This window comes from Fringilla coelebs, assembly GCF_963513975.1.
Source record: "Fringilla coelebs genome assembly, chromosome: 3".
In the NCBI taxonomy this organism is placed as follows: domain Eukaryota; kingdom Metazoa; phylum Chordata; class Aves; order Passeriformes; family Fringillidae; genus Fringilla; species Fringilla coelebs.
The window spans coordinates 4,013,525-4,036,324 of record NC_140030.1 but is presented as its reverse complement, the minus strand read 5'-3'; the positions used below and the strand labels follow the sequence as shown (position 1 = coordinate 4,036,324).

The following is a 22,800-nucleotide window of genomic DNA, read 5'->3' as shown; positions in this document are numbered from 1 at the left end:
CAGCTCTGGATCCAGAAAAGCAGGAATCCAGTGTCTTCCCAGCAGCTTAGAAAAATATCACTACCCTGGGGCAATTCTGGCGTTTTCAAAAAGATGGGAATCCCTCCAGGTGATTTTTGTCTACATGGATTCAGTGATACCATAACCCTCACTTTCACCCTTAAAATGACAATTGAGTCACAGCCAAAATCTAGATCAAATAAACTTCCTTTGAAAAGAGAAGGGATTGGAACAGCTGGTCAGGAAAGAACTCGTTTCCTTGAAAAATCTCAAGAAAGGAAAACATTTCACTCTTTTTTTTTTTTTTTAATCTTAGAAGTTGTTGAGATTTTTGATTATAATTTTCCAAAGAAAAAGCCAAAGTATTTTTGCAGTATTTTTTTTCCTGTAAAAAATGCCTTCTTCTTCGAAAATAATTCACTACAGAGTTGTGGACATAATCCAGGGAGAATTTAGCTGAGCAGAGGTAATCAAAAGGTAACAGTTAAAAGTTGACTGATTTGAGTTGTGTCTGTGACTAATTACAAAATACAGTCTTTCTTGGAAATTCTTCCACCAGGAAACCAAAATATAAAAGTTTTTAATAAAGACAAAGGAGAAAATTCCTAACAGCTCCTCAGAAATGTTAAGAATTGGACTAGTTCTTGAATAAGAAGGTCCCTCAAAAAAATGTCAAGTATGGATATATTTCTGCTTTTAGAAAAATGTAAGTCTTCTACCTGCTGGCAATAAATAATTTGTTGCTAAGAGTTGAGTCTTATTTCCCAAGAGTGGGACACCCAGCTCCAGTGCCATGTTATTTTCAGTGTTGGTTTCTCATCAACATCCAAAACACCAATGCAAACCTGCCTTGAGACCTGCTCTCCTTTTCCATCTGCATTTGACTGATATTCTTCCCTATTTCTTCGGTTGGGGTTTTTCCCCAGTTTCCTTGGGATTTGGGTCTGGAACATCTCTTTCAAGGGACTTCCAAAGAATCACAGAATGGCTTGGGTAGGAAGAGACCTTAAAGGCCATCTCATTCCAACTCCCTGCCATGGGCAGGGACACCTTAAAACTATCCCAGCTTGCTCCAAGCCCCATCCAAACTTTCATTGGTTGAAGTTTCCAAAACTCCCCTTCTGCTTCCGTGGCAATAACATTTGTGAGACTTTCCCCTCTCAGCTGCAGGCAAAGGTGATCCCTGTGAACATTCATAAACAGGAATCATCAGTGTTTGAGTCAGGGAAGGGACAGACTTTGTTCCCAGGGACACCGAGGCTCCAGCAATGGGCGGCTCTCCCTAATCACGGTCCTATCAGATGGGTGTGTCCCCTCTGGGCACCACCCAGTGCTGAGTCAGATGACACCTGCCAAGTGCAACCTCATTAAAAATATTCCTTCAGCCGTGACAGAGCAGGGAGAGCTCCTTGACCTCAAAAGATATCACCTGGAGGAGAGATATCCTCACCTGCTTCAAAGAATGCTTTGGGATGGCACAGGAGGTGTCTTGAACACTGCTGGAAGTTGGTTTAGAGATGATATGGGCTTGGTGCGTGTCATTTATTGAGTAAAGGGTGTTTGGGCCCTAAGGAAGTGGGAAACAAGCGACTGGTATTTTTATAATTGTTATTTTGTATATATACCGTTTTATATATATATGTGTGTGTGTGTGTGTGTGTGTATGTAATTTCACAGCACCAGTAAACTCCAGGATGAAGTTGCCAAGGGGAGTTTTCTGAGCTGTCTTTCTGGACACAAATCCCCCCTGCCCTGAAGAACCCTGAAGATCTACAAAATAATGAGAAAGGGTCACCTGAAGACCTGCAGCCTGTGCAGTTCGATGTGGGTGGGTGTTCAGGACCCAGGAAACCAAAATGTTCCCAGGGCTCAGAGCCCACAGGAGCTGGGATCTACCATCAGGCTGAGCTAAATTGGGCATGGAGGTCACTGGGCTTCAAATGCACTAATTGTTTAATTTGTCACTGTTATTAATAATGGGGATTAAGGAGACTCCCCAGGAAAAAAGCAGCAAAGTGTTTCCTTGGCTTCTGGCTCAGGGCTGGAGCTCTAAATCCTGGCATTATGAGATCCCCTGACACTTATTCCTTGTACTTTGCAGCCGGGAAAGGAAACGTTTATTCAGGCAGCAAATGGCCCGAGCGGCTCCCGGAGGGCCCTGAACAATGAGGGGGGAAGGAAAGGCTCCCCCAGTCACACTCAGGGCAATAATTTCCGTTCTGTGGCACAGGAGCCGCTGCCTGATAATGGAGATTTATGGGTCCATCCGGTGACCTCTGGAATGGCCTTTCTGCTGGAGAGATTTACTCCCTCTCCCAAAGCCAGGTACAGCCAGCACTGGGACAGGGTTGAGGAAAGGATTTGCTGATCGGGCTGAGAAGGACATCAGCCCACGGCTGGGGGAGCCTCATGTGTGCTGAGTGGCCTCATCTTCCTCTTTGAATGTTCAGCTTCCCCACGTGCCTTTGCCAAGCCCTTATCTTGTATCTTGGGATCATTCAGTCCTTTTTATGGGCTGGGTCCCTGGTGTTGGCTAATCCTGATGGCCTTCTACTTAATTCTTCATAAAACCCTGCCTTTAGTCAATGAAGGAGCTTCTCACATGAAAGCAGATCATGAAATCTCACTGAATGACCAGTGGAGAGGATGAATTGTGTCCCATCCCTATCCTGGTCATCAACTTGCTGTGTAAAATGAGATTTTTTTCCCCCTCACGTCTACTGTTTATGAGCACTGCAAGGTCCCCAGGGCAGGAAATGTCATTTGTGTGTTGCACAACAGTCCGCTAATCTTGGGTGAGGCCTTGAGTGTGCTCATGTCAGAAATACTTTCCACAATGGGATATCCAGTCCCCAGGGAGCCAGGAGTGACTCCTGAGTGGGGCACAGGGGTCTGGTAGGGAGAAAAGAATTCTTGGATGTGGCCCTTCGTGACACTTTTTTGTTGGGAGGGGTCCTCCACATCCACTGAGATCGGCCTGTACAGACAATGCTGAGGTCATCAAAAAAGCAGATCGGAGCTGGTCCTGCCAGCCCACACCTCCAGCACCTCTCACTCACCCAAAGTCTGAGGAATTTTGCCTTCCCAAACAGGAGAACCAGATAACCACTTGCAACTCAACCTAAGGCTTGAGCCTGCAGCGTGGCTTGAGGTGACTTCTTCCTACCATCTCTGCAAACCCCAACTCTGCCAGCCTGGCACTACATCCATTCCTGAGTCCAGACCTTTGGGCTTTCTTTAGCAACCCATCCCTGGAAGTGGTCCAGGCCAGTTTGGATGGGGCTTGGAGCAACCTGGGATAGTGGAAGGTGTCCCTGTCCATGGCAGGGGGTGGAACTGGATGAGCTTTAATGTCCCTTCCAACCCAAAACATTCTGTGATTCTGTGATTAAATCTCTTTGCACAGGGAAAATCATCTTAAATGCATAAACCTGATGGATCAGGAACCTAAGGAATGGTAACAGAAAAAGGAAGGGTTTTGAATCCTTCAGTTCAGTGCCAGCATCCAATTTATGAATTTCTTTTCCCAAACCATCCCGTGGAAGGGGACAAAGAGCCCTCCCTACCCTGGTTTGGGTCAGACCCTCCTGCATGCGAAAGAACGTGGTTGTCTTCTACTCCCCTCCAACCCCTCCTGCCTTCACCCTCTCTGGATGGAAAGAGACTTCCATTAATATAGCACTGGAGTTTTGTTTACAGCTGGAGAGATATTTGATATCAACAATTCCCCCTGCAGAAGTGTCTTCTCAACCCAATGAAGCAACTCAGCAAAGGAGGAACTGTCCTTCAAACACAGCCAGGCCACTTAGAGGCTCTAAACACAGCCTGAGAGCAGTTTTCCCAGCAGAGAAGCAGTTTCCTAAAACAATTTGTTATGATAAGAGGTGAGAGCCACGATCCTGTGTATACACAAACCCCAAATGGACTCTCGGGGGCACTCGCAGCTGAGGCAAAGGACATGGACACCCTGGAATCCCACCCAGGACACCCTCACCTTCTGCTTCAAGGGACAGCCACAAGAGCATGGCAGGGGAAACAGGATTTACCATTCCCAGCCACTCTGTCCCAAATCCCAAAATTGTTCCCATTAAAAAGTGGCAGTTTGGAAATCCTTCCTATTCTTCTAGCCTTTTGGGGTCCCTTAAACCAGCACTTTGCTGCAGCTAGAGGAGCTGAAAGTCACATCTTCTTTTCCTTTGGGACGGGTTGAGGTGTTTCCCTGAATTGCATGATTACGGAAGCTGAAGTTTCAAGGGGAAAAACCCACCAAAAGGTTTCTGGTCAGATCACATCCCAGCTAAAAGGGGTGGTTGGTCCAGGATTGGGGCAGAGAAGGAAAAAAAAAAAAAAGAGGAGAGATAAAAGGGGAATGGGCAGGGAGTGACTGGGCAAATTTTAAAATCCCAGATTTATGCATGGGGGAGCTCTGTAGCCAAAGGAAAGCTGTCATTGAGCCTTTCCTTTGTCCATGGGGTCATCACCATCTTGGCACACAGGCTGGGATCAGAAAGTTAGGATGGAGCTAATGGAGCCAAGGGTGTTCCTGTAAAAACAGGTTTTGCTCATTCCTGTTTTCTCTTCCTGTTTTCTCTCAGACAGAATTTGGGGAAAATTCACCCAGGGTTTTAGAGATTAATGGGATCTAAACACAGGGAAAGCAGGACAGCGCCTGTCTGAGCAGTGCTCATCTCTGGGATGGGAGCTGGGGGAATGTGGCTCCCTGCTCTCCCCTGGTCTGGGTTAACAGAAGGCATCACCCATGTGATTGAGGATCTGCAGGAAGTGGGGAACCAGGTAAATTCCCCACACTTAGCCAGAAACATGGTTTCAAGCAAAAAGCATCATTGTGCAGCCTCACAGAAATGGCTTGGTGCCATCCCAGAAAGTTTTAGGGTTTATCTGACACATCTGTGGTGGAGAAAATGGCTGTGTACCCAGTTAGCTGCGTGGGCCAAACAGTTTTCCCTCTGAAAACATAAAGACCCTACTTATTGCTGAGGAAACATTCACCCTACAGTCTGGCTTTCCAGAAGGCAAAGAAATCTGCTTTTTCCCTGGCTTCGCGAAACACCACAGCGAGACATTTCCCGTGCAACCCTTCCCAGGCCAAATGTTTCACGTCAAGGCAAAGGGAACATTGTGTCCCTCCCCTGCAGCACTCCCTGCTCTGCCTGCAGCAAGCCAAGGTCTGTGGCACACACCATTGCCAGCAGCCAGGAATACTCCTTTTCCTTCATGGATATGTTTTCTGCGCTTTGAAGGACGGTGGAGGTGGAAGCAGCCAAAGGACCAGCTGAGATCATGTGCAGGAGGGCCACGATGGGAGGTTGGGCAAATTCTGGGCCTGGCTTGGAGCTGAGTCTTGGCTCTGCATTAGGATGCCCTTGAGCAAGGTTTTTCATCTCATGGTGACGCTGTCCTTTCCCTATGACAAGGAGTGACACTGGAGGGGGACAAGAGGACAGCTTTCAAAAGCCACAGCTGGAGATAAGAAATTAATGGAAGAAGGGTGGGTGGAAACAAGCTGGATTCCTCTAAATCAGATCTAAACAGTACTTTGGGAAGGGGCAGGAGCTGGGGGGATGGCCAACCTGGTTGTTTGGAAAAGCACTGACAGCTCTTCAGCACACAAAAACCACCAGAGCCCAAACCATCCAGCCCCGTGGTTCTCCCAGAGCTGAGTGGAGAGACAGTCCACACACACACTGAAGGACCATGTCCCACATCCCAAAGGTGCACAGCCTGCTTTGAAGGAGACAGGAATGCTGGCATCCCTGAGGGTCTTTTGGTGGGAGCCTCTTGGCCACCTTTTTGAGACCAACCTGGTGTCCAACAGCAGCTTCTGCTGACTGTCAAGTTGTGCCTGGGTGAGCTCCCACCCACCAAGGTGACCTCCCTTTCCTTACTCCTCCTTGCAGTTCTTACACTTGTAAATATCCGAGGCTCCTCTGATAAACAGAAGATTCCTCCGCTTATCGACTGTCCAAATATTTTTTAACAAATCTCAGATTAGCATGGAGAGCCCAGGGAATGGGCAGGATGGGGTCAGCCACAGACTGGGGTCTGCTTGGCAGGAGGCCCCTGGAAATGGTCTTTCTCTCTTTTGACAAAGAAAAAATAGCCACAACCTTGCCCTCCTTGAAATCTGGCCCATCTCCAAGTGGATGTGCCCCTTGAGACTCTTCTTTGATGGCCTCTGGGAAGGGACAGTGGGGGAAAAAGGAAGAGGATCAAAAAAGCTTGGGATTTACAGTGCCATGGTCCCTCCTGGGCAGCTGTCTCTGAGTTGGGAACAGGTAATGGGTCATGTGCAGCCATTCTTGGTGTCCCCACAGGGGACCACACGCAGGTGTGCTGTGGAGTCCTGCCAAGCCTCTGCTCTGTGGCTGAGCCATGGGAATTGGCCTTATGGCTGCAGGGTAACCAGTGAGCCAGGGCCAGCTAGGGTAGGTGGTGAAGCCTGACCCTAAGCCCAGCCGGCAGAGTCTGGCCATGTTCAAATGTTCTGAGACCCCAGTCACACCCAAACTTCTTCCCAGGAGCTGCACCAGGAGATGCTGGGCTCAGGCTGAGATGGTCTGTGCTTGGACCATGCCAGGGGCTAAGAATTATCACAGAATACCCTCAGCTAGAAGAGATCCACAGGGAACATTGAGTCCAACCCCTGCCTCTGCACAGGAAAACACCAAGATGATTCTTCACCAGTGACTGAAGATTATGGTCTGCTGGGTTTCATTAGGAGATGGGGGAAATGTGCATCCTTGGGCATTCCAAAGCCTCATCCACATGCCCTCAGCCACTGCTGAGTTGGTTGTCCTGCTAGAGATCTTAAAATGTGCACTTCTACAGTCCTACAACACCAGAAACTCCAAGTTTGGGGTGGGTTGTTTTTTTTTTTTTCCCTCAGATCAGAAGGATAGACATTTATCTAAAGCAAACAGGCAAAATCTTTCTGGTAGGAATACAATAATACAATTATATTATTGTTGTTATTATATTTGTGGGCATGTGGTATGTATGTATATAAACATATATATTTGTATATATGCACAGAACATGTCTTAGAAACACAGAATGGTTTGGGTTGGAAAGGATGTTAAGCATCATTTAGTTCCAGACCCTCTTCCATAGGCAGGGATGCCTGGGATGTCCTTGAGAATGCCTTTGTAGCAAGTTAGGAATCATCTCAAATCAATTCTTTCTGGTTTTGCTATTAAAATTATTATTATTATTCTGTGACTTAATAGAACTTAGCTATATAGAATGGTGTGTGCATATATATGTGTGCGTTTGTGCACACATATATATATTTTTAAAAACTCATTTTATATGTGTAAACCACATATGATATATTAAAACACCTCTCTTTATAAATATGAAACACATCTATACCATGTGCAGGAATATATGGAATAGGTAGGACTGCTCCACATATCCAATCCCTCCCTGAGCATGACAGCACCAACCAATACTGACGTATCCAAACTCCAAACCCCCGTCCCAGTTTTGTTCTAATTTCACTGATTTAGACACAGGCTCTGCCTCCAGTTCAGAGCTGTTCCACTGATAAATCCCACTCAGAGGAGCTGCACCAGCACAAGCCAGGCCAGATCCCGGCCTCCCAGCGGGACTCCAGCCAGGGACAAACAAAAAGGTGTTTACTAGAGCTCATCACGTTAGAGGGGACAGTGAGTTTGTCTAACCTCTGGCCCTTCTCTTTTCCTCTTTTATTAGTTATTCTGGATGTTAAGTCAACTCAGCCCCCGAGCGGGGCAGGAGGAGGGGATGATAAAGCATCTGCAAAGGTCACTTCGCAGCCCAGGCCAATAAAACGGCAGGTACGGAACTTATCAGGGCCACATATAACTTGCAGTTTTTCTAACTCAATTGATTGGACTTTTTATCTAAAATAACAGGCATTATAAGATAGGCGAAAGTCGAGATAAGGAGGAAAATTGAGTAGCCTCGAATCAAGATCAGCCTGGGGACAGGTTCAAACTCCCACACCTGCCCCAGAGGAATCAATGAAAGTTTCTTGGCGCCGTCCGCTCGTTTTGAAATGCTGCTGAAGTTGGGTGAACTTTGAGACCGCGGCGTTTATTCTGTGATTATAATTAACCTGCTCACCCGTTGTTATTGATTTGTGAGGAGGGAGGTGCCAGAGCCTGACTGGGATGTGGGTTTGGGAAGAGAAGTGCTCAGGGAGAGCAGGAAAGAGTGAGACCCTTCCCTGGCTCGAGGCAAAGGGAAGGGGGTGCAAGGGGGATTTCACCCTCCTGATTGTGGTCCTACTTATTTTGGGAAGTGAAAAGACCCTCAAGCCCGGATTTTCATGTCCAGAGGGGCAGGATAAATTACAGCATCATTCATGTATCCTAGGGAAATAATGAAGGACTGAAACATGGGAAAAGTCATACCCAGGATCCAGAGCATCATCCCAGCCCAGGGGAGTGTGAGGAAGAGACATCCCACCCCCAAACCAGCTGCCCCTCTCATGCTCCACACCACCCAGGCATGTCCCGACCCAGAGTCCTTCCCAGCAGCCAGCCCCCTGGGCAGGCAGCCCCTGGGGCCAGCACTCCCTTCCCAAAATAATCTCAGACATCTGGGACCACACGTCATTTGGAGGAGTCCTGATGTCTGCGGCTCAGGGCCTCACTGATTTTTTTTTTACAGCTCCAGCACTGTGAGCCCTGGATGTTGAATAATAGTGGCTCTCTGGCTTGCAAATCCAAGAGTCTGGCTTGGAAAGTCATAGGAGTTTGAATAATAAATATTAGGTTGGGGTGGTTTTTTTTGCCTTGTCTAGGATTTCAGCATGAAGGAATCAGGGTTTTCCAGCCTCTCCCTTGCCCAGGAAAGCTGTTCTTTCCCTTTCTGAAAGAGCAGAGCCTGACATATGATAACAGGACTCCGGAAGCTGGAGCTTGAAGGAAAATTGAGGTGCACCAAAGCACAAGGGCTGGCAACAGCCAGGGGTGGGCAGCTGGGAATCCAGCAAGAGGGAGATGTCTCCTGAACTGTCTGGAGGTGTTTGCAGAGCCAAAGGAGGCCCTCAAGATCAGAGGACAGCCTGGAATTTGCTTAAATATTATGAACACAGGGAGCTCCATATGGAAAGACCAGGAAGAATTGTCAAAATCTTGCTTGGAGGGACTGGCGTGACCTCGTTCTCCCTCCCTGCTTCAGCTCTGCCCCCAAATTTGGGTTTTAACCTTTTAGGAGAGTCTGATGGCAATGGGGACCCAGCCCCATCCCAGCTCCCTGTAAATCCACCACGCTGGAAGCATTGTCCAGCGGCAAAGGGCTGAGCTCTGGGAAGGAGAGCAGGCACAGCGAGCAGCATCCCGCCATGGGACCTCTCCTGAAATGCTCCCCCAAGCAGACACCAAGTTAATTCCCAGGGATTAGGAGGAAGCATTTCCAGGCAGCGATTTTGTTATCCCAGATTCAGAAGCAATCCAGTACCAGTCCCTGGTGGAGACAGGAGATCAGCCCTGAGGGATCCCTCATCCGGCTGCCCTCGCCCCACCTCTGCTGCAAAAATTGTTAATTTTTGGCTTTCCAGGAGTTATTTCTTTTCCTCTTTCACAAACAAAATTAATTTCTGAGTCTCTCCCAAATCTGGTGTGAGTGGTTCAAGCCCAGCTGGCTCTGATAAGGGTCTCACAAGCTTTAGGGGTGACTAAAAATAATTAAAAAAACATCCTGAATTCCTTCATGCTGCAGCATATAAACGAAGTCGCCACTTCTCAGGAAAAAAAAGGAAGGTCCCACTGGATTTTGGGGTTTCACCTCCCTGAGAACACATGTAAATTCCCATGTAATTTGCAGTGGGCTAAGTTTCTTCCCTATGGAATCTATTTGCATGGGCCTGATCCTGCACCAGCTCCCAGTGAACTGCCCTGCGCTTTAATGCAGGGATAGTTCAGTTCTGAGCAAGGAATGTGGGTATTTTTGAGGTTGCTCTTTTCTGTGTCACTGGTTTTTCTGGTTTTTAATGGGATGGCTGTTCCTAAAAACCAGAGCATGTTTGGCCTTAAAAAGACAGAGAAAGCAAAAAGAGATTGGAAATACCCAACTTGCTCCCCACTGCAAAGACTTCATTTTACAATTAGGTATCCACCTCATTAAGCAAAAAAACCCCTCTGTGCCAGCAAATAATTAAGCAAAAAAATTAATCACTGGGCACTTCTTGGAAAAGAAAAAATTATTTTCGCTTCCAGTTGACGCTGCCCTAAATTTGGCTTTAAAATCCAGGTCTTGCCAAAACCCCAAAGCTGAAACATTTCAGCGCTGATGACGGGGTCAGATCTGCATCCAACTTGGAAAATCTCTGCCTGGCTCTTCTTTTGGAGCACACCCAGCACCCGCCAGTTCTTTTTTTAGGGGATGAGAAAATCCAGCCTGAGCTTATCGTATTGAAAAAGAAATCGCCGCCGAGCGCCGGGAGCGTTTAGAAAGGTGCAAGAGCGCGGGGAATGCTGCAAACTCAACAAGCTCCTGCAGCAAGGAGCTCCTGCAAAAAAGGAAAAAAAGGGAAAAAAAGGAAAAAAAAAGGGAAAAAATTGGAAAAATCCCCAACATTTTGGAGAAGGTTTGAAAACACGGGCATTTTCAAAAGAGCTTTTAATGCCACTTGTGCCAACGGTGCTGGGATTATTTTTGAGCGCTGTCACACCAAGTACAAGCACCCGTGTGTGGGAAGACCTCAGTGCTCAGGCCTGGCAGATAATTGGGTTTAATTTGTCATTACAGATGTATTTACAGCTCGGGCCCGGTCACCGTGACCGATGATGTGGGGAAGCCTTGGGAAGGCAGGAGAAGTTTTCATATTTTGCCATAATGTGGGATGTGATCGTAGACAGCTGCAAGAGTTCTGTCGCATGAAGGAGAAAGACCAGTTTTTCTTAAAATTAAAAAGAAAGCCTCAATCCGACCTAATAATGAAATTTGCTTCTATAATTTGGGTTAATTTGGAAGGTCAGAGCAAATTCTCACCTATTTCCCTGGTTATTTAAGCAGGTTTCACACTCGCACACCAAAAGCGAATTTACACCTTCCTGCCAGACGGCAGCGCGGATTCCGACCCGCCGACAAGGTGAATATTTGGCATTTCCAGATATTCCCATCTCCCTTTTTGCAATCCTGCAGGCATAATTACACACATTCCCCACTCCAAAGCAACTCAGACCTGTAACAACCTAACCTGGCCATTACAACCGAAGGGTTTTGGCAGCGTAATCGCATTTTTCAGGATCCCACGTCCCTGAAACATGCGGCTGGCGCAGCAAAAATCTGCATTTCTGCCTTTTCCTCCCAGCATCTACAAAACTTTCTTTCCTAAGCCTATGGACTGAGCTCTTGAGGTAAACTCCCACCTGGTTTTGAGCCCCAAAGGGGAAGCAGACTCTTTGTTAAGTTTTTTATAGTTCAGTTGCAAAAGCCTTGAAGAACCCAAGATTTCGACTTCCTCTCCCCTGTGAATCCCCAGGAGTGTCACCAAGCAGGGGGAGATCCCTGAAAATCCCATTTCTGCACCTCGTTTTCATTAAGGAAATTGCAGGGAGGGAAGGAAACACTGGGCTGGTGGGTAGATTTGGGAATAAAACCTCTCAAAGTTGATATATTTGCATTCCTTTTTTTCCGTACGCTTGCAAAGCTCCTCAGGGCTCAAGGAGCAAAAGTTTCAGCCCAGAGCCCCGCGCTGATAAGAAACAAAATTTCTGAAGGTTTTGGGACAACATAATCAATTTTTAAATTGAATTTTCTTTTAAATTGCACCTTTATTTTAATATCTTCCCTCAGAAACAACAGGCTGCCAACCCTCAGGCACATAAAAAGCCACTTTTTCACCCAGTTTGAAATTTTATTTGATATTTGGTGCTTTATTGGTGGTTTTTTCCAGACATCCTTGCATTTTCAGAGAGAAATGGTTTCCCCTTTCAAAATACCCCTCTGTATTTGGCAGAACCAGTTTTGGGGAGCCCCTTTCTGCCGGCCAAGCCAAGGGTTTCCCATCATCAGAAGAGCACAGAGGTGTCAGGATTGGGCCTGGTTTCCTTTGGAACACTCTGCCTGATAAACCCTCGTCTGTTTCCAAGAATTTCACCTCTTTCCCTAAAGTTTCTGGCAAAAAAAACCATGTAGAGAGCAAAATAAAAGTTGTCTCTTTAAAAAAAGATACTGCTGTTATTGTGTTATTGTTACAGGAATAAAGAAATGCACATGGACGGGTGAAAAATAATTAATCCTGGTTTAATAACGTCTTGGATTAAGCACCACCATCCACTACTTTAAGTTCTACTGCTCTACAAAAATTTGTGAACATTTATATTATATACTACCCCATGGCTCTTCTGTGCAACATAAGTTGTGCTTGGTAATACAGTGCAAATTTTAAGTAAATAATTGAATTATTAATAGCAGTGACAGAGTGCCGCTGATGGTGTTATTTTTATTATTATCACTGATTTATTTGCAATTTAAATTCTACTGCTTGGGGGGCTTGGAGGGGGAATAAACACTTGTGTGTTCAAGCTAGATCTTGCTCAGAGATTAGAAACCCTCATTCTGTGGGTTTCATCCCAAATCCCAGACTGTCGGGTGACAATTAAATTAGGACGGAGAGCAGAAGGTGGATTCAGACCCGGAGGGGGGAACAAAGCCCTGGCCGAACCTTCCCCGCCGGCGGGGCTGGGGTGAGAAATGCGGCCGCTTGCGAAACGGGGGATGGAGGAAAAGGCAGACACGTCCAATAGCCCCGTCCCGATGTCCTACAGCCCCATCCCGATGTCCTACAGCCCCATCCCGATGTCCTACAGCCCCTTCCCGGTGTCCTACAGCCCCTTCCCGGTGTCCTACCGCCCCTTCCCGGTGTCCTACAGCCCCATCCCGATGTCCTACAGCCCCATCCCGATGTCCTACAGCCCCTTCCCGATGTCCTACAGCCCCATCCCGCTGTCTCACAGCCCCTTCCCGCTGTCTCACAGCCTCTTCTGCCATCCTGCACTCATATCCCTCTGTCCTATGGCCCCATCCCTTCGTCCTAAGGTCCCATCCCTCCAGGATCAGGGACAGGACCGCCCTCATCCCCTGCCACCCCACAGGGACCAGCCGCCTTGTCCCTTGGTGCGTGGGGAGGTTCAGGGGCTGCTTGTAGGGCAGAGGGTTGTAACAAATGCCAATGAATCACTGGAAATGTCAGCCCCGGGATGCGACAGGGCAGATCTCTTAGCATCCCTGTGGGAAAGCTTAAGATCTGGTTCCCAATCTCTCCCCCAACAGCAGCAGAAAGGACATTTTCCAACCCAGTGTCTGCTCCAGGCTTTGATCTTCCCAGATGCTGCTGCTGTGCTCCAGCAGCGCCTGTTTGAGGAGCCCTGACTTCGATTTAGCCAAAAAAAACCCCCAAAAAACCAAAAAAATAATCCCAAAAGCACCCACCAGGAATGCTCGCAGCCCCGATTTATCCCCAACCACAGCAATACCTCCGCGATGCCACAGCGGAAGTAAAATCCCCGCTGTGAGCAAAATAAAAGAGGATGGCAATCTCAATCTGGGATCGGAGCGTTCTTCCCCAGCCTGGAAAGATCCAGGAGGCAGCGCGGAGCTGCGGGATGGATGCGCTCGGATCCCCGTGCCGCCCTCCATCCCCACTCCCCTCTGCCTGGGAAAGGGGCAAGAGCCAAACTGCCCATCTAGGGTAATTTTGGGAGCGATTTCAAGAGATTTTTGGGGCTGGCGGGGAAGTCTTTTGAGAGGGGATTCTGCAGCTGGTCCTTTTCATGGCTCATTAAGTCGGGAATTCACAGTAACTCCATCCCAGGCAATGCCTGGGGCAAGTTCACTGCCTCGACCACAGGGTCTGATCCTGCTCTTCAGGGTAATGAAATCAGTCACCAAACTTACCCTGAAAAGCCCAAATTTGGCATTTTGAACTCACACCAGGGAAAGTTTTCCAAACGGGCCCGTGCGTTTTACCCATCCTTCCCAGTACTTTACACCACGGTTTAACCCAAGCAAAAAATCCTCAATTTAGGGAAAAAACAAGAAGATTTGTGTTTCTCTTAGTGTTATTTTCTTCGAATACATTTTCACTCATCTTCTCCTCCCTGTGTGTTGCTTTATTGTTACAGGGATATATTCATACAAAACAGGGAGGAAAACGTCATGCCCAATTGTATAGACTGTGAATTCATTTCTGTATATGCAGCTATAGCTGCCTACACTTGATCTTTATTTTTAAAAAATCATAGTAATTAAAATTTTAATGACCCCAGGAGTGCTCTGCATTTAGCGCTACTCGAAAGCGGTGGGTATTTCTCTGGAAAAGAAAATGAGAGCGCTGAAAATATTTCTATTTCACACATTTAAAAGGATTGCGTTTCCACCTGGAGATTCCTCGCTGTGCAGAGAATAAAATTACTTTTAGCCCTAAGAAAAGGCAAAGAAGGAATGAACTCCACCGTTCCAGGGATTTCTCAGGTGCTGACCAGGCTCGGATGTGGAATTAAAGTGGGTCTGTGATGGGAATAATCCACAACGGTGTCCTCCCCACTACATCTTTCAGTGCCTTCAGTTTTTCACGGTCTTTTACCCTTAAAATCATTAAAATAAAACCCTTTCCCATCTCATAACCCCACAGCCAGCCTCTACATGCTTTACTCAATCCCCTCGATGCCCAAAGCATCGCTCGGCTTCAAGGAGGGACCCGGCAGCGGCCGCGTCCCGACTCAGGGAGAAGTGGGAACGGGGCAGGTCTGGACCTAAAACTACTTCCCGGAGGAGCTGCCTTCCAAAAATCCATTTAAAACTCATCAGCTCTCAGGCAGTTCATTTTATTTTTTTTTTCTCTTAACCAAAACACAAGCATTTTTGTTTTCAAATTCGATCGCTTTTCCATATCCAAGGGAAAGGCGTAATTAGCCCCATGCTAATGAATCCCGCGGATTCGGCCGCGCTGACGAGAATCCGGCACCCGAGTCAGGACCTGGCCGTGGAGTCCCGGCTCCTTCCTCCTTCATTAAAAACCATTTTCTGCGCTGGATCAACTCATCCCTTCTTTCCCCGTGCTATTTAAAATCCCTTTTTTTTTTTTTTTGGCCATCAAAATGCGGAGCTGCAGCACAAACCACCACGCTCCAAACCCCCAAATCCCCTAGCACTTTAAAAGCTGATGGGTGTTTCTGCAACTGCAATTCTTCATTTGCATTATTCTGGGTTTAGAGTATTTTTATTATTAAGAGCCCTTCTGAAATCAACGCAAAAAGGTGGGGTTTTTTTTCCCCAAGGAAGAGATGGCACCATGGTAAAATACAAATATTCATATGTCCTTCCTGATATTCAATTAATATTTGATTTTTAAATTCATCCTGATTTTTTTCCTTTGCGATCTGCCTTCTCATGGCTTCCAAAAAAACATTGCCTGATTGGCTAAAATTTTATCCTTAATCTGTTCCTCATCCGGAGAAATTTTCTAGCACCTAAAGAAAAGCAGAAGATGTTGGCAAGGCCAAGCCTTCACCGATGCCCAACTTTCCTTCTTTTAACGTCTTAAAATAATGCTAAAGACAACGCAAATCCCGCTGGACACGATGGAAAAATCACCCTCCAAAATTCGGGTCAGAGAACACAATTGTAAAATAGATCTGCGGACAAATTTGAGGTATTTTCTTTGTTAACCCCGACCCCAAAGCCGACAGAAATGCCTTCATGGAGAGGAGACGGGAAGGAAAAAAGGGTTTATGAAACCACCATGCAAAGATCTGCCTGCATTTCTCTCTCCTTTTGCCCCTCTTCCATCTCACGAAATATTAAAGCAGTGTTTTAAGCCATTTGGACCAATTCTTCGTTGTAGGAACCAGAGGAATTTAATGAAATGAAAGGCTCCGAGACTGGACTCGGCACAAGAGATCAGGGTGAGGATTTTTGGGGTAAGGGGACTCTGAAATACCAGGGTTGTGTTGTTCAGATGCGCCTAAATTCCCCAGAAAGCACCATTATAAATGTGGATGCATTTCTTTTAACCCTTCTCCATCATCTCTCTCACCTCAGCTCTAAATTTCTCTTTGCTCTCCCTTTTTGTAGCCCAACCGACCTTTCCAAAGGAATTTTTTAAAAGACCAGAAGGTAAAACAGCCCAAAGGGAAGATTTGGAATTCATGGACCCAACTTCGCTTTCTCAATGCTCCCAGTTTAACGCCTAAAGCCAGCTCAGGAAGGGGCCGCCTACGTGTCCATGGAACATCGTGGCCCTGCACCCCAAAATTATCCCCATCAGAGCCCCTAAATCCTCTCTGAGCTACCCGAGGAGCCAGCAGGCCCTCGCTCCAGAGCTCGGCTCATCACTCCTTGCCGCTCCGGGCCTGCCCTAAATTTCGTTTACTTTTTGGAAACCGCGGCCTTTGAGGATGTTTTGGATCGGTGATTTTGTAGAATAATTAAGAATAAGGACCCCGATGTTTTCCAGCCAGAGAGGCCACTCAGACAGCGCCAACCCCAAATACTCCGAATTCCTCTCTCCAAAAACCAAACCTATGCACAGAGGGGTGCGTGCCCCAAAATCTGGGGGGTAACGGGGTGAAACCTCCCCTCCCGTCTCCCAGCCCCGTGCTCACCGATGTTGGCGTGGCGGGCGGCCGCGGGCGTCCCTCGGCTCTGCAGGTTGTGCAGCATGGGGCTGTCAAAGGGCGAGGAAGTCCAGGTCGTGGCCATTTCGGGGCTCATGTAGGCCGGGTAGGGGCTGGAATAGGAGCTGCCGAAGCCCCTGCTGTACTGCTCCCTCCCGTTAGCAGAAAGGTTCAAGGAGCTGCTGTAAGCCGCCGCCGCTTCCCGGGAAGATGTGGCCGGGATGGGGGTGCTGGTGGAGAAGGAGAACCGAGGTGACACGGGAGGGTGAGAAGATCCAGGGTTGTAAGCGGCGCTTTCGGCTCCGGGCTGAGTCCAGATGGAGTGGCTGGAGACGGGGCTGCCTTGCTGGGAAGAGCCGCTGCTCTGCAGGTAGGGCAGGCTGGGGAGCATGGAGGTGACCCTCGTGGTGGGCACATAGACCGGGGACGCTGCGGCCGCGCTGTGCATGAAGCCACCTGCCCCCTCGTACGCCGGAGGGCCGGGGTTGGCTGCCATGGCTAAGCTCTGGTACATCTCGTGCGGAGCCTCCCCAAAGCCCGGCCGGCTCCCCGGCCGCGATCCAGAGCGATGGGGAGCGCCTGGGAAACCCTCGGCTCCACTTTCCCCCGGAGCTGTCTCGCGTGGGCGCAGCCTTCCAGCCAAAACCAAAACACCACCAGCAATGCGATTTTCCTCCGACCCCCCCCCCTTCCCCACCGCCCACCTTCCCCACCTTCAGCAGGTCCCGCCGCCTCTTGCAGACCCCGAGCAAGAAGTCCGGGTCCCTCCGGAGGGGAAATTTAGCTCCCGCCTGGATTTAGCTGCTCCCACCGGGCTCCATCCATCACCTCCCGCCCCCCCACCCCCCCGCCCTCCACCATGAGGCTGGGCTGTTTAAAACCCTCGGTCAGTCTCCTCCTCCCTCCCCCCCCGCCCGCCCCTTCCAACACCCCCGGGGGAGCAGGGGGAGATGCTGCCGGGATGCGGGATGCGGCGGCGGCCGGGCCGGGACCCCCCCGGGCGGGGAGATAAGGAGGTTAGAGAAGGGGGGGAGGTGAAAGGAAGGGGGACACAGCCGGGAAGGTGAGAGACAGCGATGCTCTCTCCTCTGGCCCGGAGCAAAAACCTTTGTCCCGCAGGTACGATCGGTGCTTTAAGTTGTTAATGGCCCCCGGGGCCGGCGTTTGATGTGGGCGGCGGGAGGCGGCTGAGGAGGGCTGGGGTGGGGGGGAGTTAAATTAGGGAAAAGTAGGGGGAAAAGAGGGAAAGGGGGAAGGATGGCTCGACCATCCCACCCCGAGCCTGCCCCACGCGTGTTCGCACCCCCTAAAGCCCCGCCAGGAGTGACCGAGGGGACTTACAGGAGAGGGGAGGGCATTACCCACTGCAGCCCCATTAGTGCTGCCCAAAGTGGGGAGCAGACCCCAGGCAGCGCCCACAAAACTCCCTCTTCCAGGCGTTTTCTGTCCCTCTCCCCCGTTTTTCCCGTGTGGAGAAGTGGGAGAATCTGGGGGCACAGTGGGGTGACCCACTGGGGACTGGGAATGCTCTAAGTCTGGGTGGGGAGGAATGTCCCAGAGTCGTGGGACGGGGTGGGGGAAAGGGGTGCTTTACCTCATGTTGGGTTGGTTTCGAATTTGGGGGAATTTGGGGGAATTTGGGATGGGTTTGGGCCCTGGGATGCCATCAGGGCCTTGTGCATGGCTTGCAATGGCAGGACCCCAAAACCCACTTGTGGAAAGGGGTCCGGGTGAAACCCCTTTCCCAAGGAGGGTCCGGGAGGAGGCTGAGAAGAGCTGAGATGTGAGATTCTCTACAAATCATGCAGGGAGCCTCTTGGACAGGGCTTGGAACAACCCGGCCTGGTGGAAAGTGTCTCTGCCCAGGGCAGGGGGGTCGGAACTGGATGAGCCTTTAGGTATTTTCAAACCCAAACTATCCTGGAATTGTAGGATTCCATGAAAACCACCCCACACCGGGAGAAGAGCTGGATGGGGTGCGGGAGGGGGGAATTATGGCCGGAGAGTTGGCTCTTGGGACTGCTTTAGGTTTAACCAACAGATTCCCCCGGCTGAACCCCTCCGTTGGGCTGAATTTAGCAGCAGAAGAGATAACCAGCAGATAAGGGCTGATACCCTGGGAGGACAGCGGGAGACGGGTAGGCAGCCGAGGAAAGGGAGAGAAGCCGGAGGCAGCGCTGGGAAGGGGTAAGGATAGAAGCGAGCCGGGAAGAAGGGGCTTTAAGGGAGGTCTGTGTCCCCCAGACCTCCAGGGAATGGCTGGCCTAGGACGGAGCTTTTCCACAGGATTCCCTAACGAGGGGCCGGATTCACAGGAGGGGAACAAGGAGCGAGTTCCCCTCTTGCCGTACAAATAGTAGTGGTGATAATAAAAAAATTAACCAAAAGAAAAAATCAAAATCGAGTCGCTTTTCAAGACCGAGGAGACAATAGGAGGAAGCTTTCGGGGAGGTCGCTGGGGTCCCGGCGTGACAGCGAGGAAGAGGAGCGAGGGGACAGAGAAGCGCTACCCACCTTCAGTGCTGGGGGGGCACAGGGGTGGAGGGGGGCGAGGCCGTGGGGCAGGAACCCCCCCCTCGCTGTGGGGAAGGCAGAGGGCTCAGAGATGCCCGGCTCCTGCTTCCTTGGGGGGGTTAGGGGCAGCGCTGCCCCCCTCCTGGCTCCCCAGTATGGCCAGGCTGCCCAGTCCCACTCGCTGACTGGTTTGCCCACGTCACGTGGAAATGGGCGGCGATGGGAGGGAAGGGGGGGTGAAGGGGGTGGCCGGTATCTGTTGCACCATCAGCCGGGCGCCAGGTTCCATGGCTGTGGAGAAAAGGGGTAAAAAAACAACAAAAAAGGAAGAAAATAAATAAAATAAAATAAAATAAAATAAAATAAAATAAAATAAAATAAAATAAAATAAAATAAAATAAAATAAAATAAAATAAAATAAAATAAAATAAAATAAAATAAAATAAAATAAAATAAAATAAAATAAAATAAAATAAAATAAAATAATAAAATCGAACCAGCCCCGTGGGCAGGGTCGCACCAGCTGGGCAGCCTCGCGTGCCTGCGCACCCCAGGGATGCCCGTGTCCGGCTGCCAGAAAAAATCAGGGAGATTTTCTGAGGGGTACAGACACCCCCCAGCCCCCTAATCCCGCTGGAGTCAGCCCCTTCCGTTGGCGATATTGCACAAGGGGGGTTTTCCCGTGCTTCTGCCCCAAACCGTTGTCCCAAATTGTGGAGTGAGGAGGTGCCAGCTGGTCTCTCTGTCCCAGCCAGTTTGGGGGCGCTCCCCCCAAACTGGGCACCCCTTTCCTGTCCCTCCATGCTCCGATGGGTTTAAAGGTTAATGATGATGTGCATCGGGGGTGCTGCACCCTCTGCAATTTGGGGTCCCAGTCCCACGCGGGTTTCAGCCCCCCCATCCACAGCCCCCCCCTCTCCAGGGGCTCATTTCGCCCTGGAGTCTCTCCAGACACCCGGGGGTCCCACTGCCCTGTTTCCCGGGAATAACTCTCACACCATTAATATTTCCCACACTCTGGAGCTTCCCGTGGAAATCTGGGGTTCCTACCCTAAGTCTGTGTGTGTGGGGGGGAGATGTCAGACGATTTTGATGCTTGGAAATAAAGATATTAAATTCAAATTTCAAATCTCCGTATGAAAGACACGGGGTGGGGGGGAAGAGGGAATGGGAAAAGCGATTTATTGAAGGGGGATGGAGGGTGAGGACAGCATTTAGGGGATTCTTCAGGGTTGGGAATGAATCTCCGGGGATGTGGGATCCCCTCATCCTCTACCCTCACGTTATTCTGCAATACCCAGGGGGCACAGGGACTCCCCAAACCGCCAAAAGTGGGAAAATGCAGATGGAGATAACCTCAAATATCGGGATGAAAATATTTATAGCCCCGTATAGAAATAAAATTACAGGAACAGAAATTCATAAGAAATAAACATCAGCAATGATATCTATGTGGGTATTTGTTCTTTCAGCACCCGGGAGAAAATATATTATTAATAAAAGGTGTGTAATTTTATATAGATCGATAGAAAAATTAAGTATAAACGGGACTTAATGTATTTTATAATTCACAGGGATGTGTGTTACATGCAAACATAGAGGTACTGTCATACCGAAATAATTTATTGTTTATAATTTATAATGCCCTGTATTGTTTTTGTATATGTGTAAATTATGAACTATATCAAAATAGTCATATCACATATAAACTATAATGTTTAATAATTCACATATAATATATAAACATCTAAATGCATATATTTAAAAATATGTATGACTACATGTATATATAAAAATATGCTTATGAACACAGTGCTAGCAGCACATAGGGAAAGAAAGGAGAATTAAATATATTGATGTCTCTTTTGATATCTGTTCTCCGAAGCAGTTCCTATCCAGATGTGCCAGGTTCGGGACGCTCATCTTTCCTTCCTCTGCAAAATCCCTGACGGTTTTCTCTCCCAAAGCAGCGATTTCCTAAAGATTCCTTGAATTCCTACAGAAAAGCAGCTCTTTCCTTACTAAAAAGAAATAAATTAAAAAAAAAAAACCTCGCAAAAAGCGAAAATGCAATTTAAACTGCTTAAACCCGCCCAAGCAACAAAGCACCAATACCAGGAGCAAAGAAGATTTCAAGGACCTTCTTTTGGCTTTGCTACTTGCAGGAAAAAAGGTACAAAAGCAATTCCCGTGGATTGTTTCGCGTGCGTGTGGCCGGACCCAGCCTCTTTCCGCGGGGAATTATCGGTCGGCAGAGCCGGGAATCGCGGGGAAGCTCATCCCGAAATTCGGAGAGGTGAGGAACCGCACCGAGCCCAGCCTGGCGTCACCCAACAGCCGGCACGGAGAGGATGGATTTAGGACACAATTTCTCCCGGAAAAAGGAGATGGGACACAGCAAAGTGCAACGACGAAAAAAAAAAAAAAACCCAAACCAAAAAAACTAAACCAAACCCAAAATCTGTTCTGCACGCAGTGGAGCTTTTTTTTCCTCCTTGCGATTAACGAAATCGCTGTGAAAATAACCCAGAGGAGCAAATTTTGGCCTTGCTTCTCTCCGTTCAAGCCTCCAGTTCTGCCCAGGCAGGAAAAAAATCTATGAGATGCCTATTTTTAAGGGTGTTTTTGTTTTGCTTTATTTATTTCCCCGTATCGAACGTAGTTCCACCGTGGTTTTAGAATTAAAGGTCCCGGCGTTGATGCATGGGGGAAAAAACCAAACTTCCCCTCCAAAAAAACAAAAAAAATGCACTCAAAAACACTTTAGGAACTGGAGGGGAGGCGGGGGGGGGGGGGGGGGGGGGGAGAGTGCGGAGGGGAGAAAGTTAATTTGAATTTTTATCTGTGCTAAAAATCGAATTTTTAAAACAATCATGAAGAAAAGTGGTTAAAAATAGGGGAAAAAAAACAGCGGGGGAAATGTGGTTTCAGCAGAGCAAAAGGGATAAATGGGGTCGGCGGCTGCTGCATATTGGGCATTTGGGAGCATTTGGAGTTTTTATTAGTATTACCTTAATTCTTTTATTTGTTCCTTGCTTTGGCTACAGCCGGGAAGGGTCTGGAGGAGGGGGCTGGGGAGAATCTGAGAGTTACAGACTCTGGGAGGGGATCGACCACCCCGGGTCAGCGGAAAGGGGAAAAAATCGGCTCCAAAAAATCCGGTGCCTACGGCTGGGTGGCATCTGCGGGCGGTATGGATCAGCTATAGGTATCTATCTATAGGTATCCATAGGGATCTATCCGCAGGCATCTATCTGTGGGTATCTCTAGGCTGTCCCTGGCTTGTGTTAGAGCAGCGAGGGAAGGGAAAGGGGGGGTCCCAAGCCGGGGGCACGGCACGGCTGCACCCCCGATTTTTTGGGGCTGTGCGGCAGGACCGGGGTGGTTTGGGAGGGGGGGATGGCCGGGAGTGGGGGACGAGGCTCCCTGCGAGCCAGGAGACGTCTCGGGACGGCATCGCCTCCTCCCGCCCCCTTCCCACCCGTCTGGGGGGGCTGGGGATGGACAGGGGGGTGCTCCCTCCGGTCCTCTCCAGATCCAGCAAAAATGGGAGAAATCCCGAGCGCCAACCCCTCCTGGAGCTGTGCGGGGGGAGGGATGAACCCCCCGCCCTCCTGGGGGAGAGATCCTGGACCCTCCTCTCTGGGGAGCCTTG

At 48.9% G+C, this 22,800-nt stretch overlaps 1 protein-coding gene and 1 long non-coding RNA gene across 3 annotated transcripts in view; one reads left to right on the top strand and one right to left on the bottom strand.

Moving 5' to 3' along the window:
• GATA4 (GATA binding protein 4) overlaps nt 1-17,305 on the bottom strand; it is a 28,240-nt gene extending 10,935 nt beyond the window's left edge. For both annotated transcript variants that reach the window (XM_084201541.1, XM_084201542.1), the window contains exon 1: nt 16,620-17,305. In XM_084201541.1, coding sequence (XP_084057667.1) covers nt 16,620-17,145 — 526 coding nt within the window. In that variant the 5' untranslated portion in view covers nt 17,146-17,305. The remainder of the gene's footprint in view (nt 1-16,619) is intronic.
• Nucleotides 17,306-17,568: 263 nt separating this feature from the next.
• LOC311152508 lies at nt 17,569-21,840 on the top strand. The gene is made up of 3 exons (XR_014616076.1): nt 17,569-17,750; nt 18,673-18,818; nt 21,031-21,840. It is a non-coding gene; the product is annotated as an uncharacterized lncRNA (long non-coding RNA).
• Nucleotides 21,841-22,800: the final 960 nt, after the last annotated feature.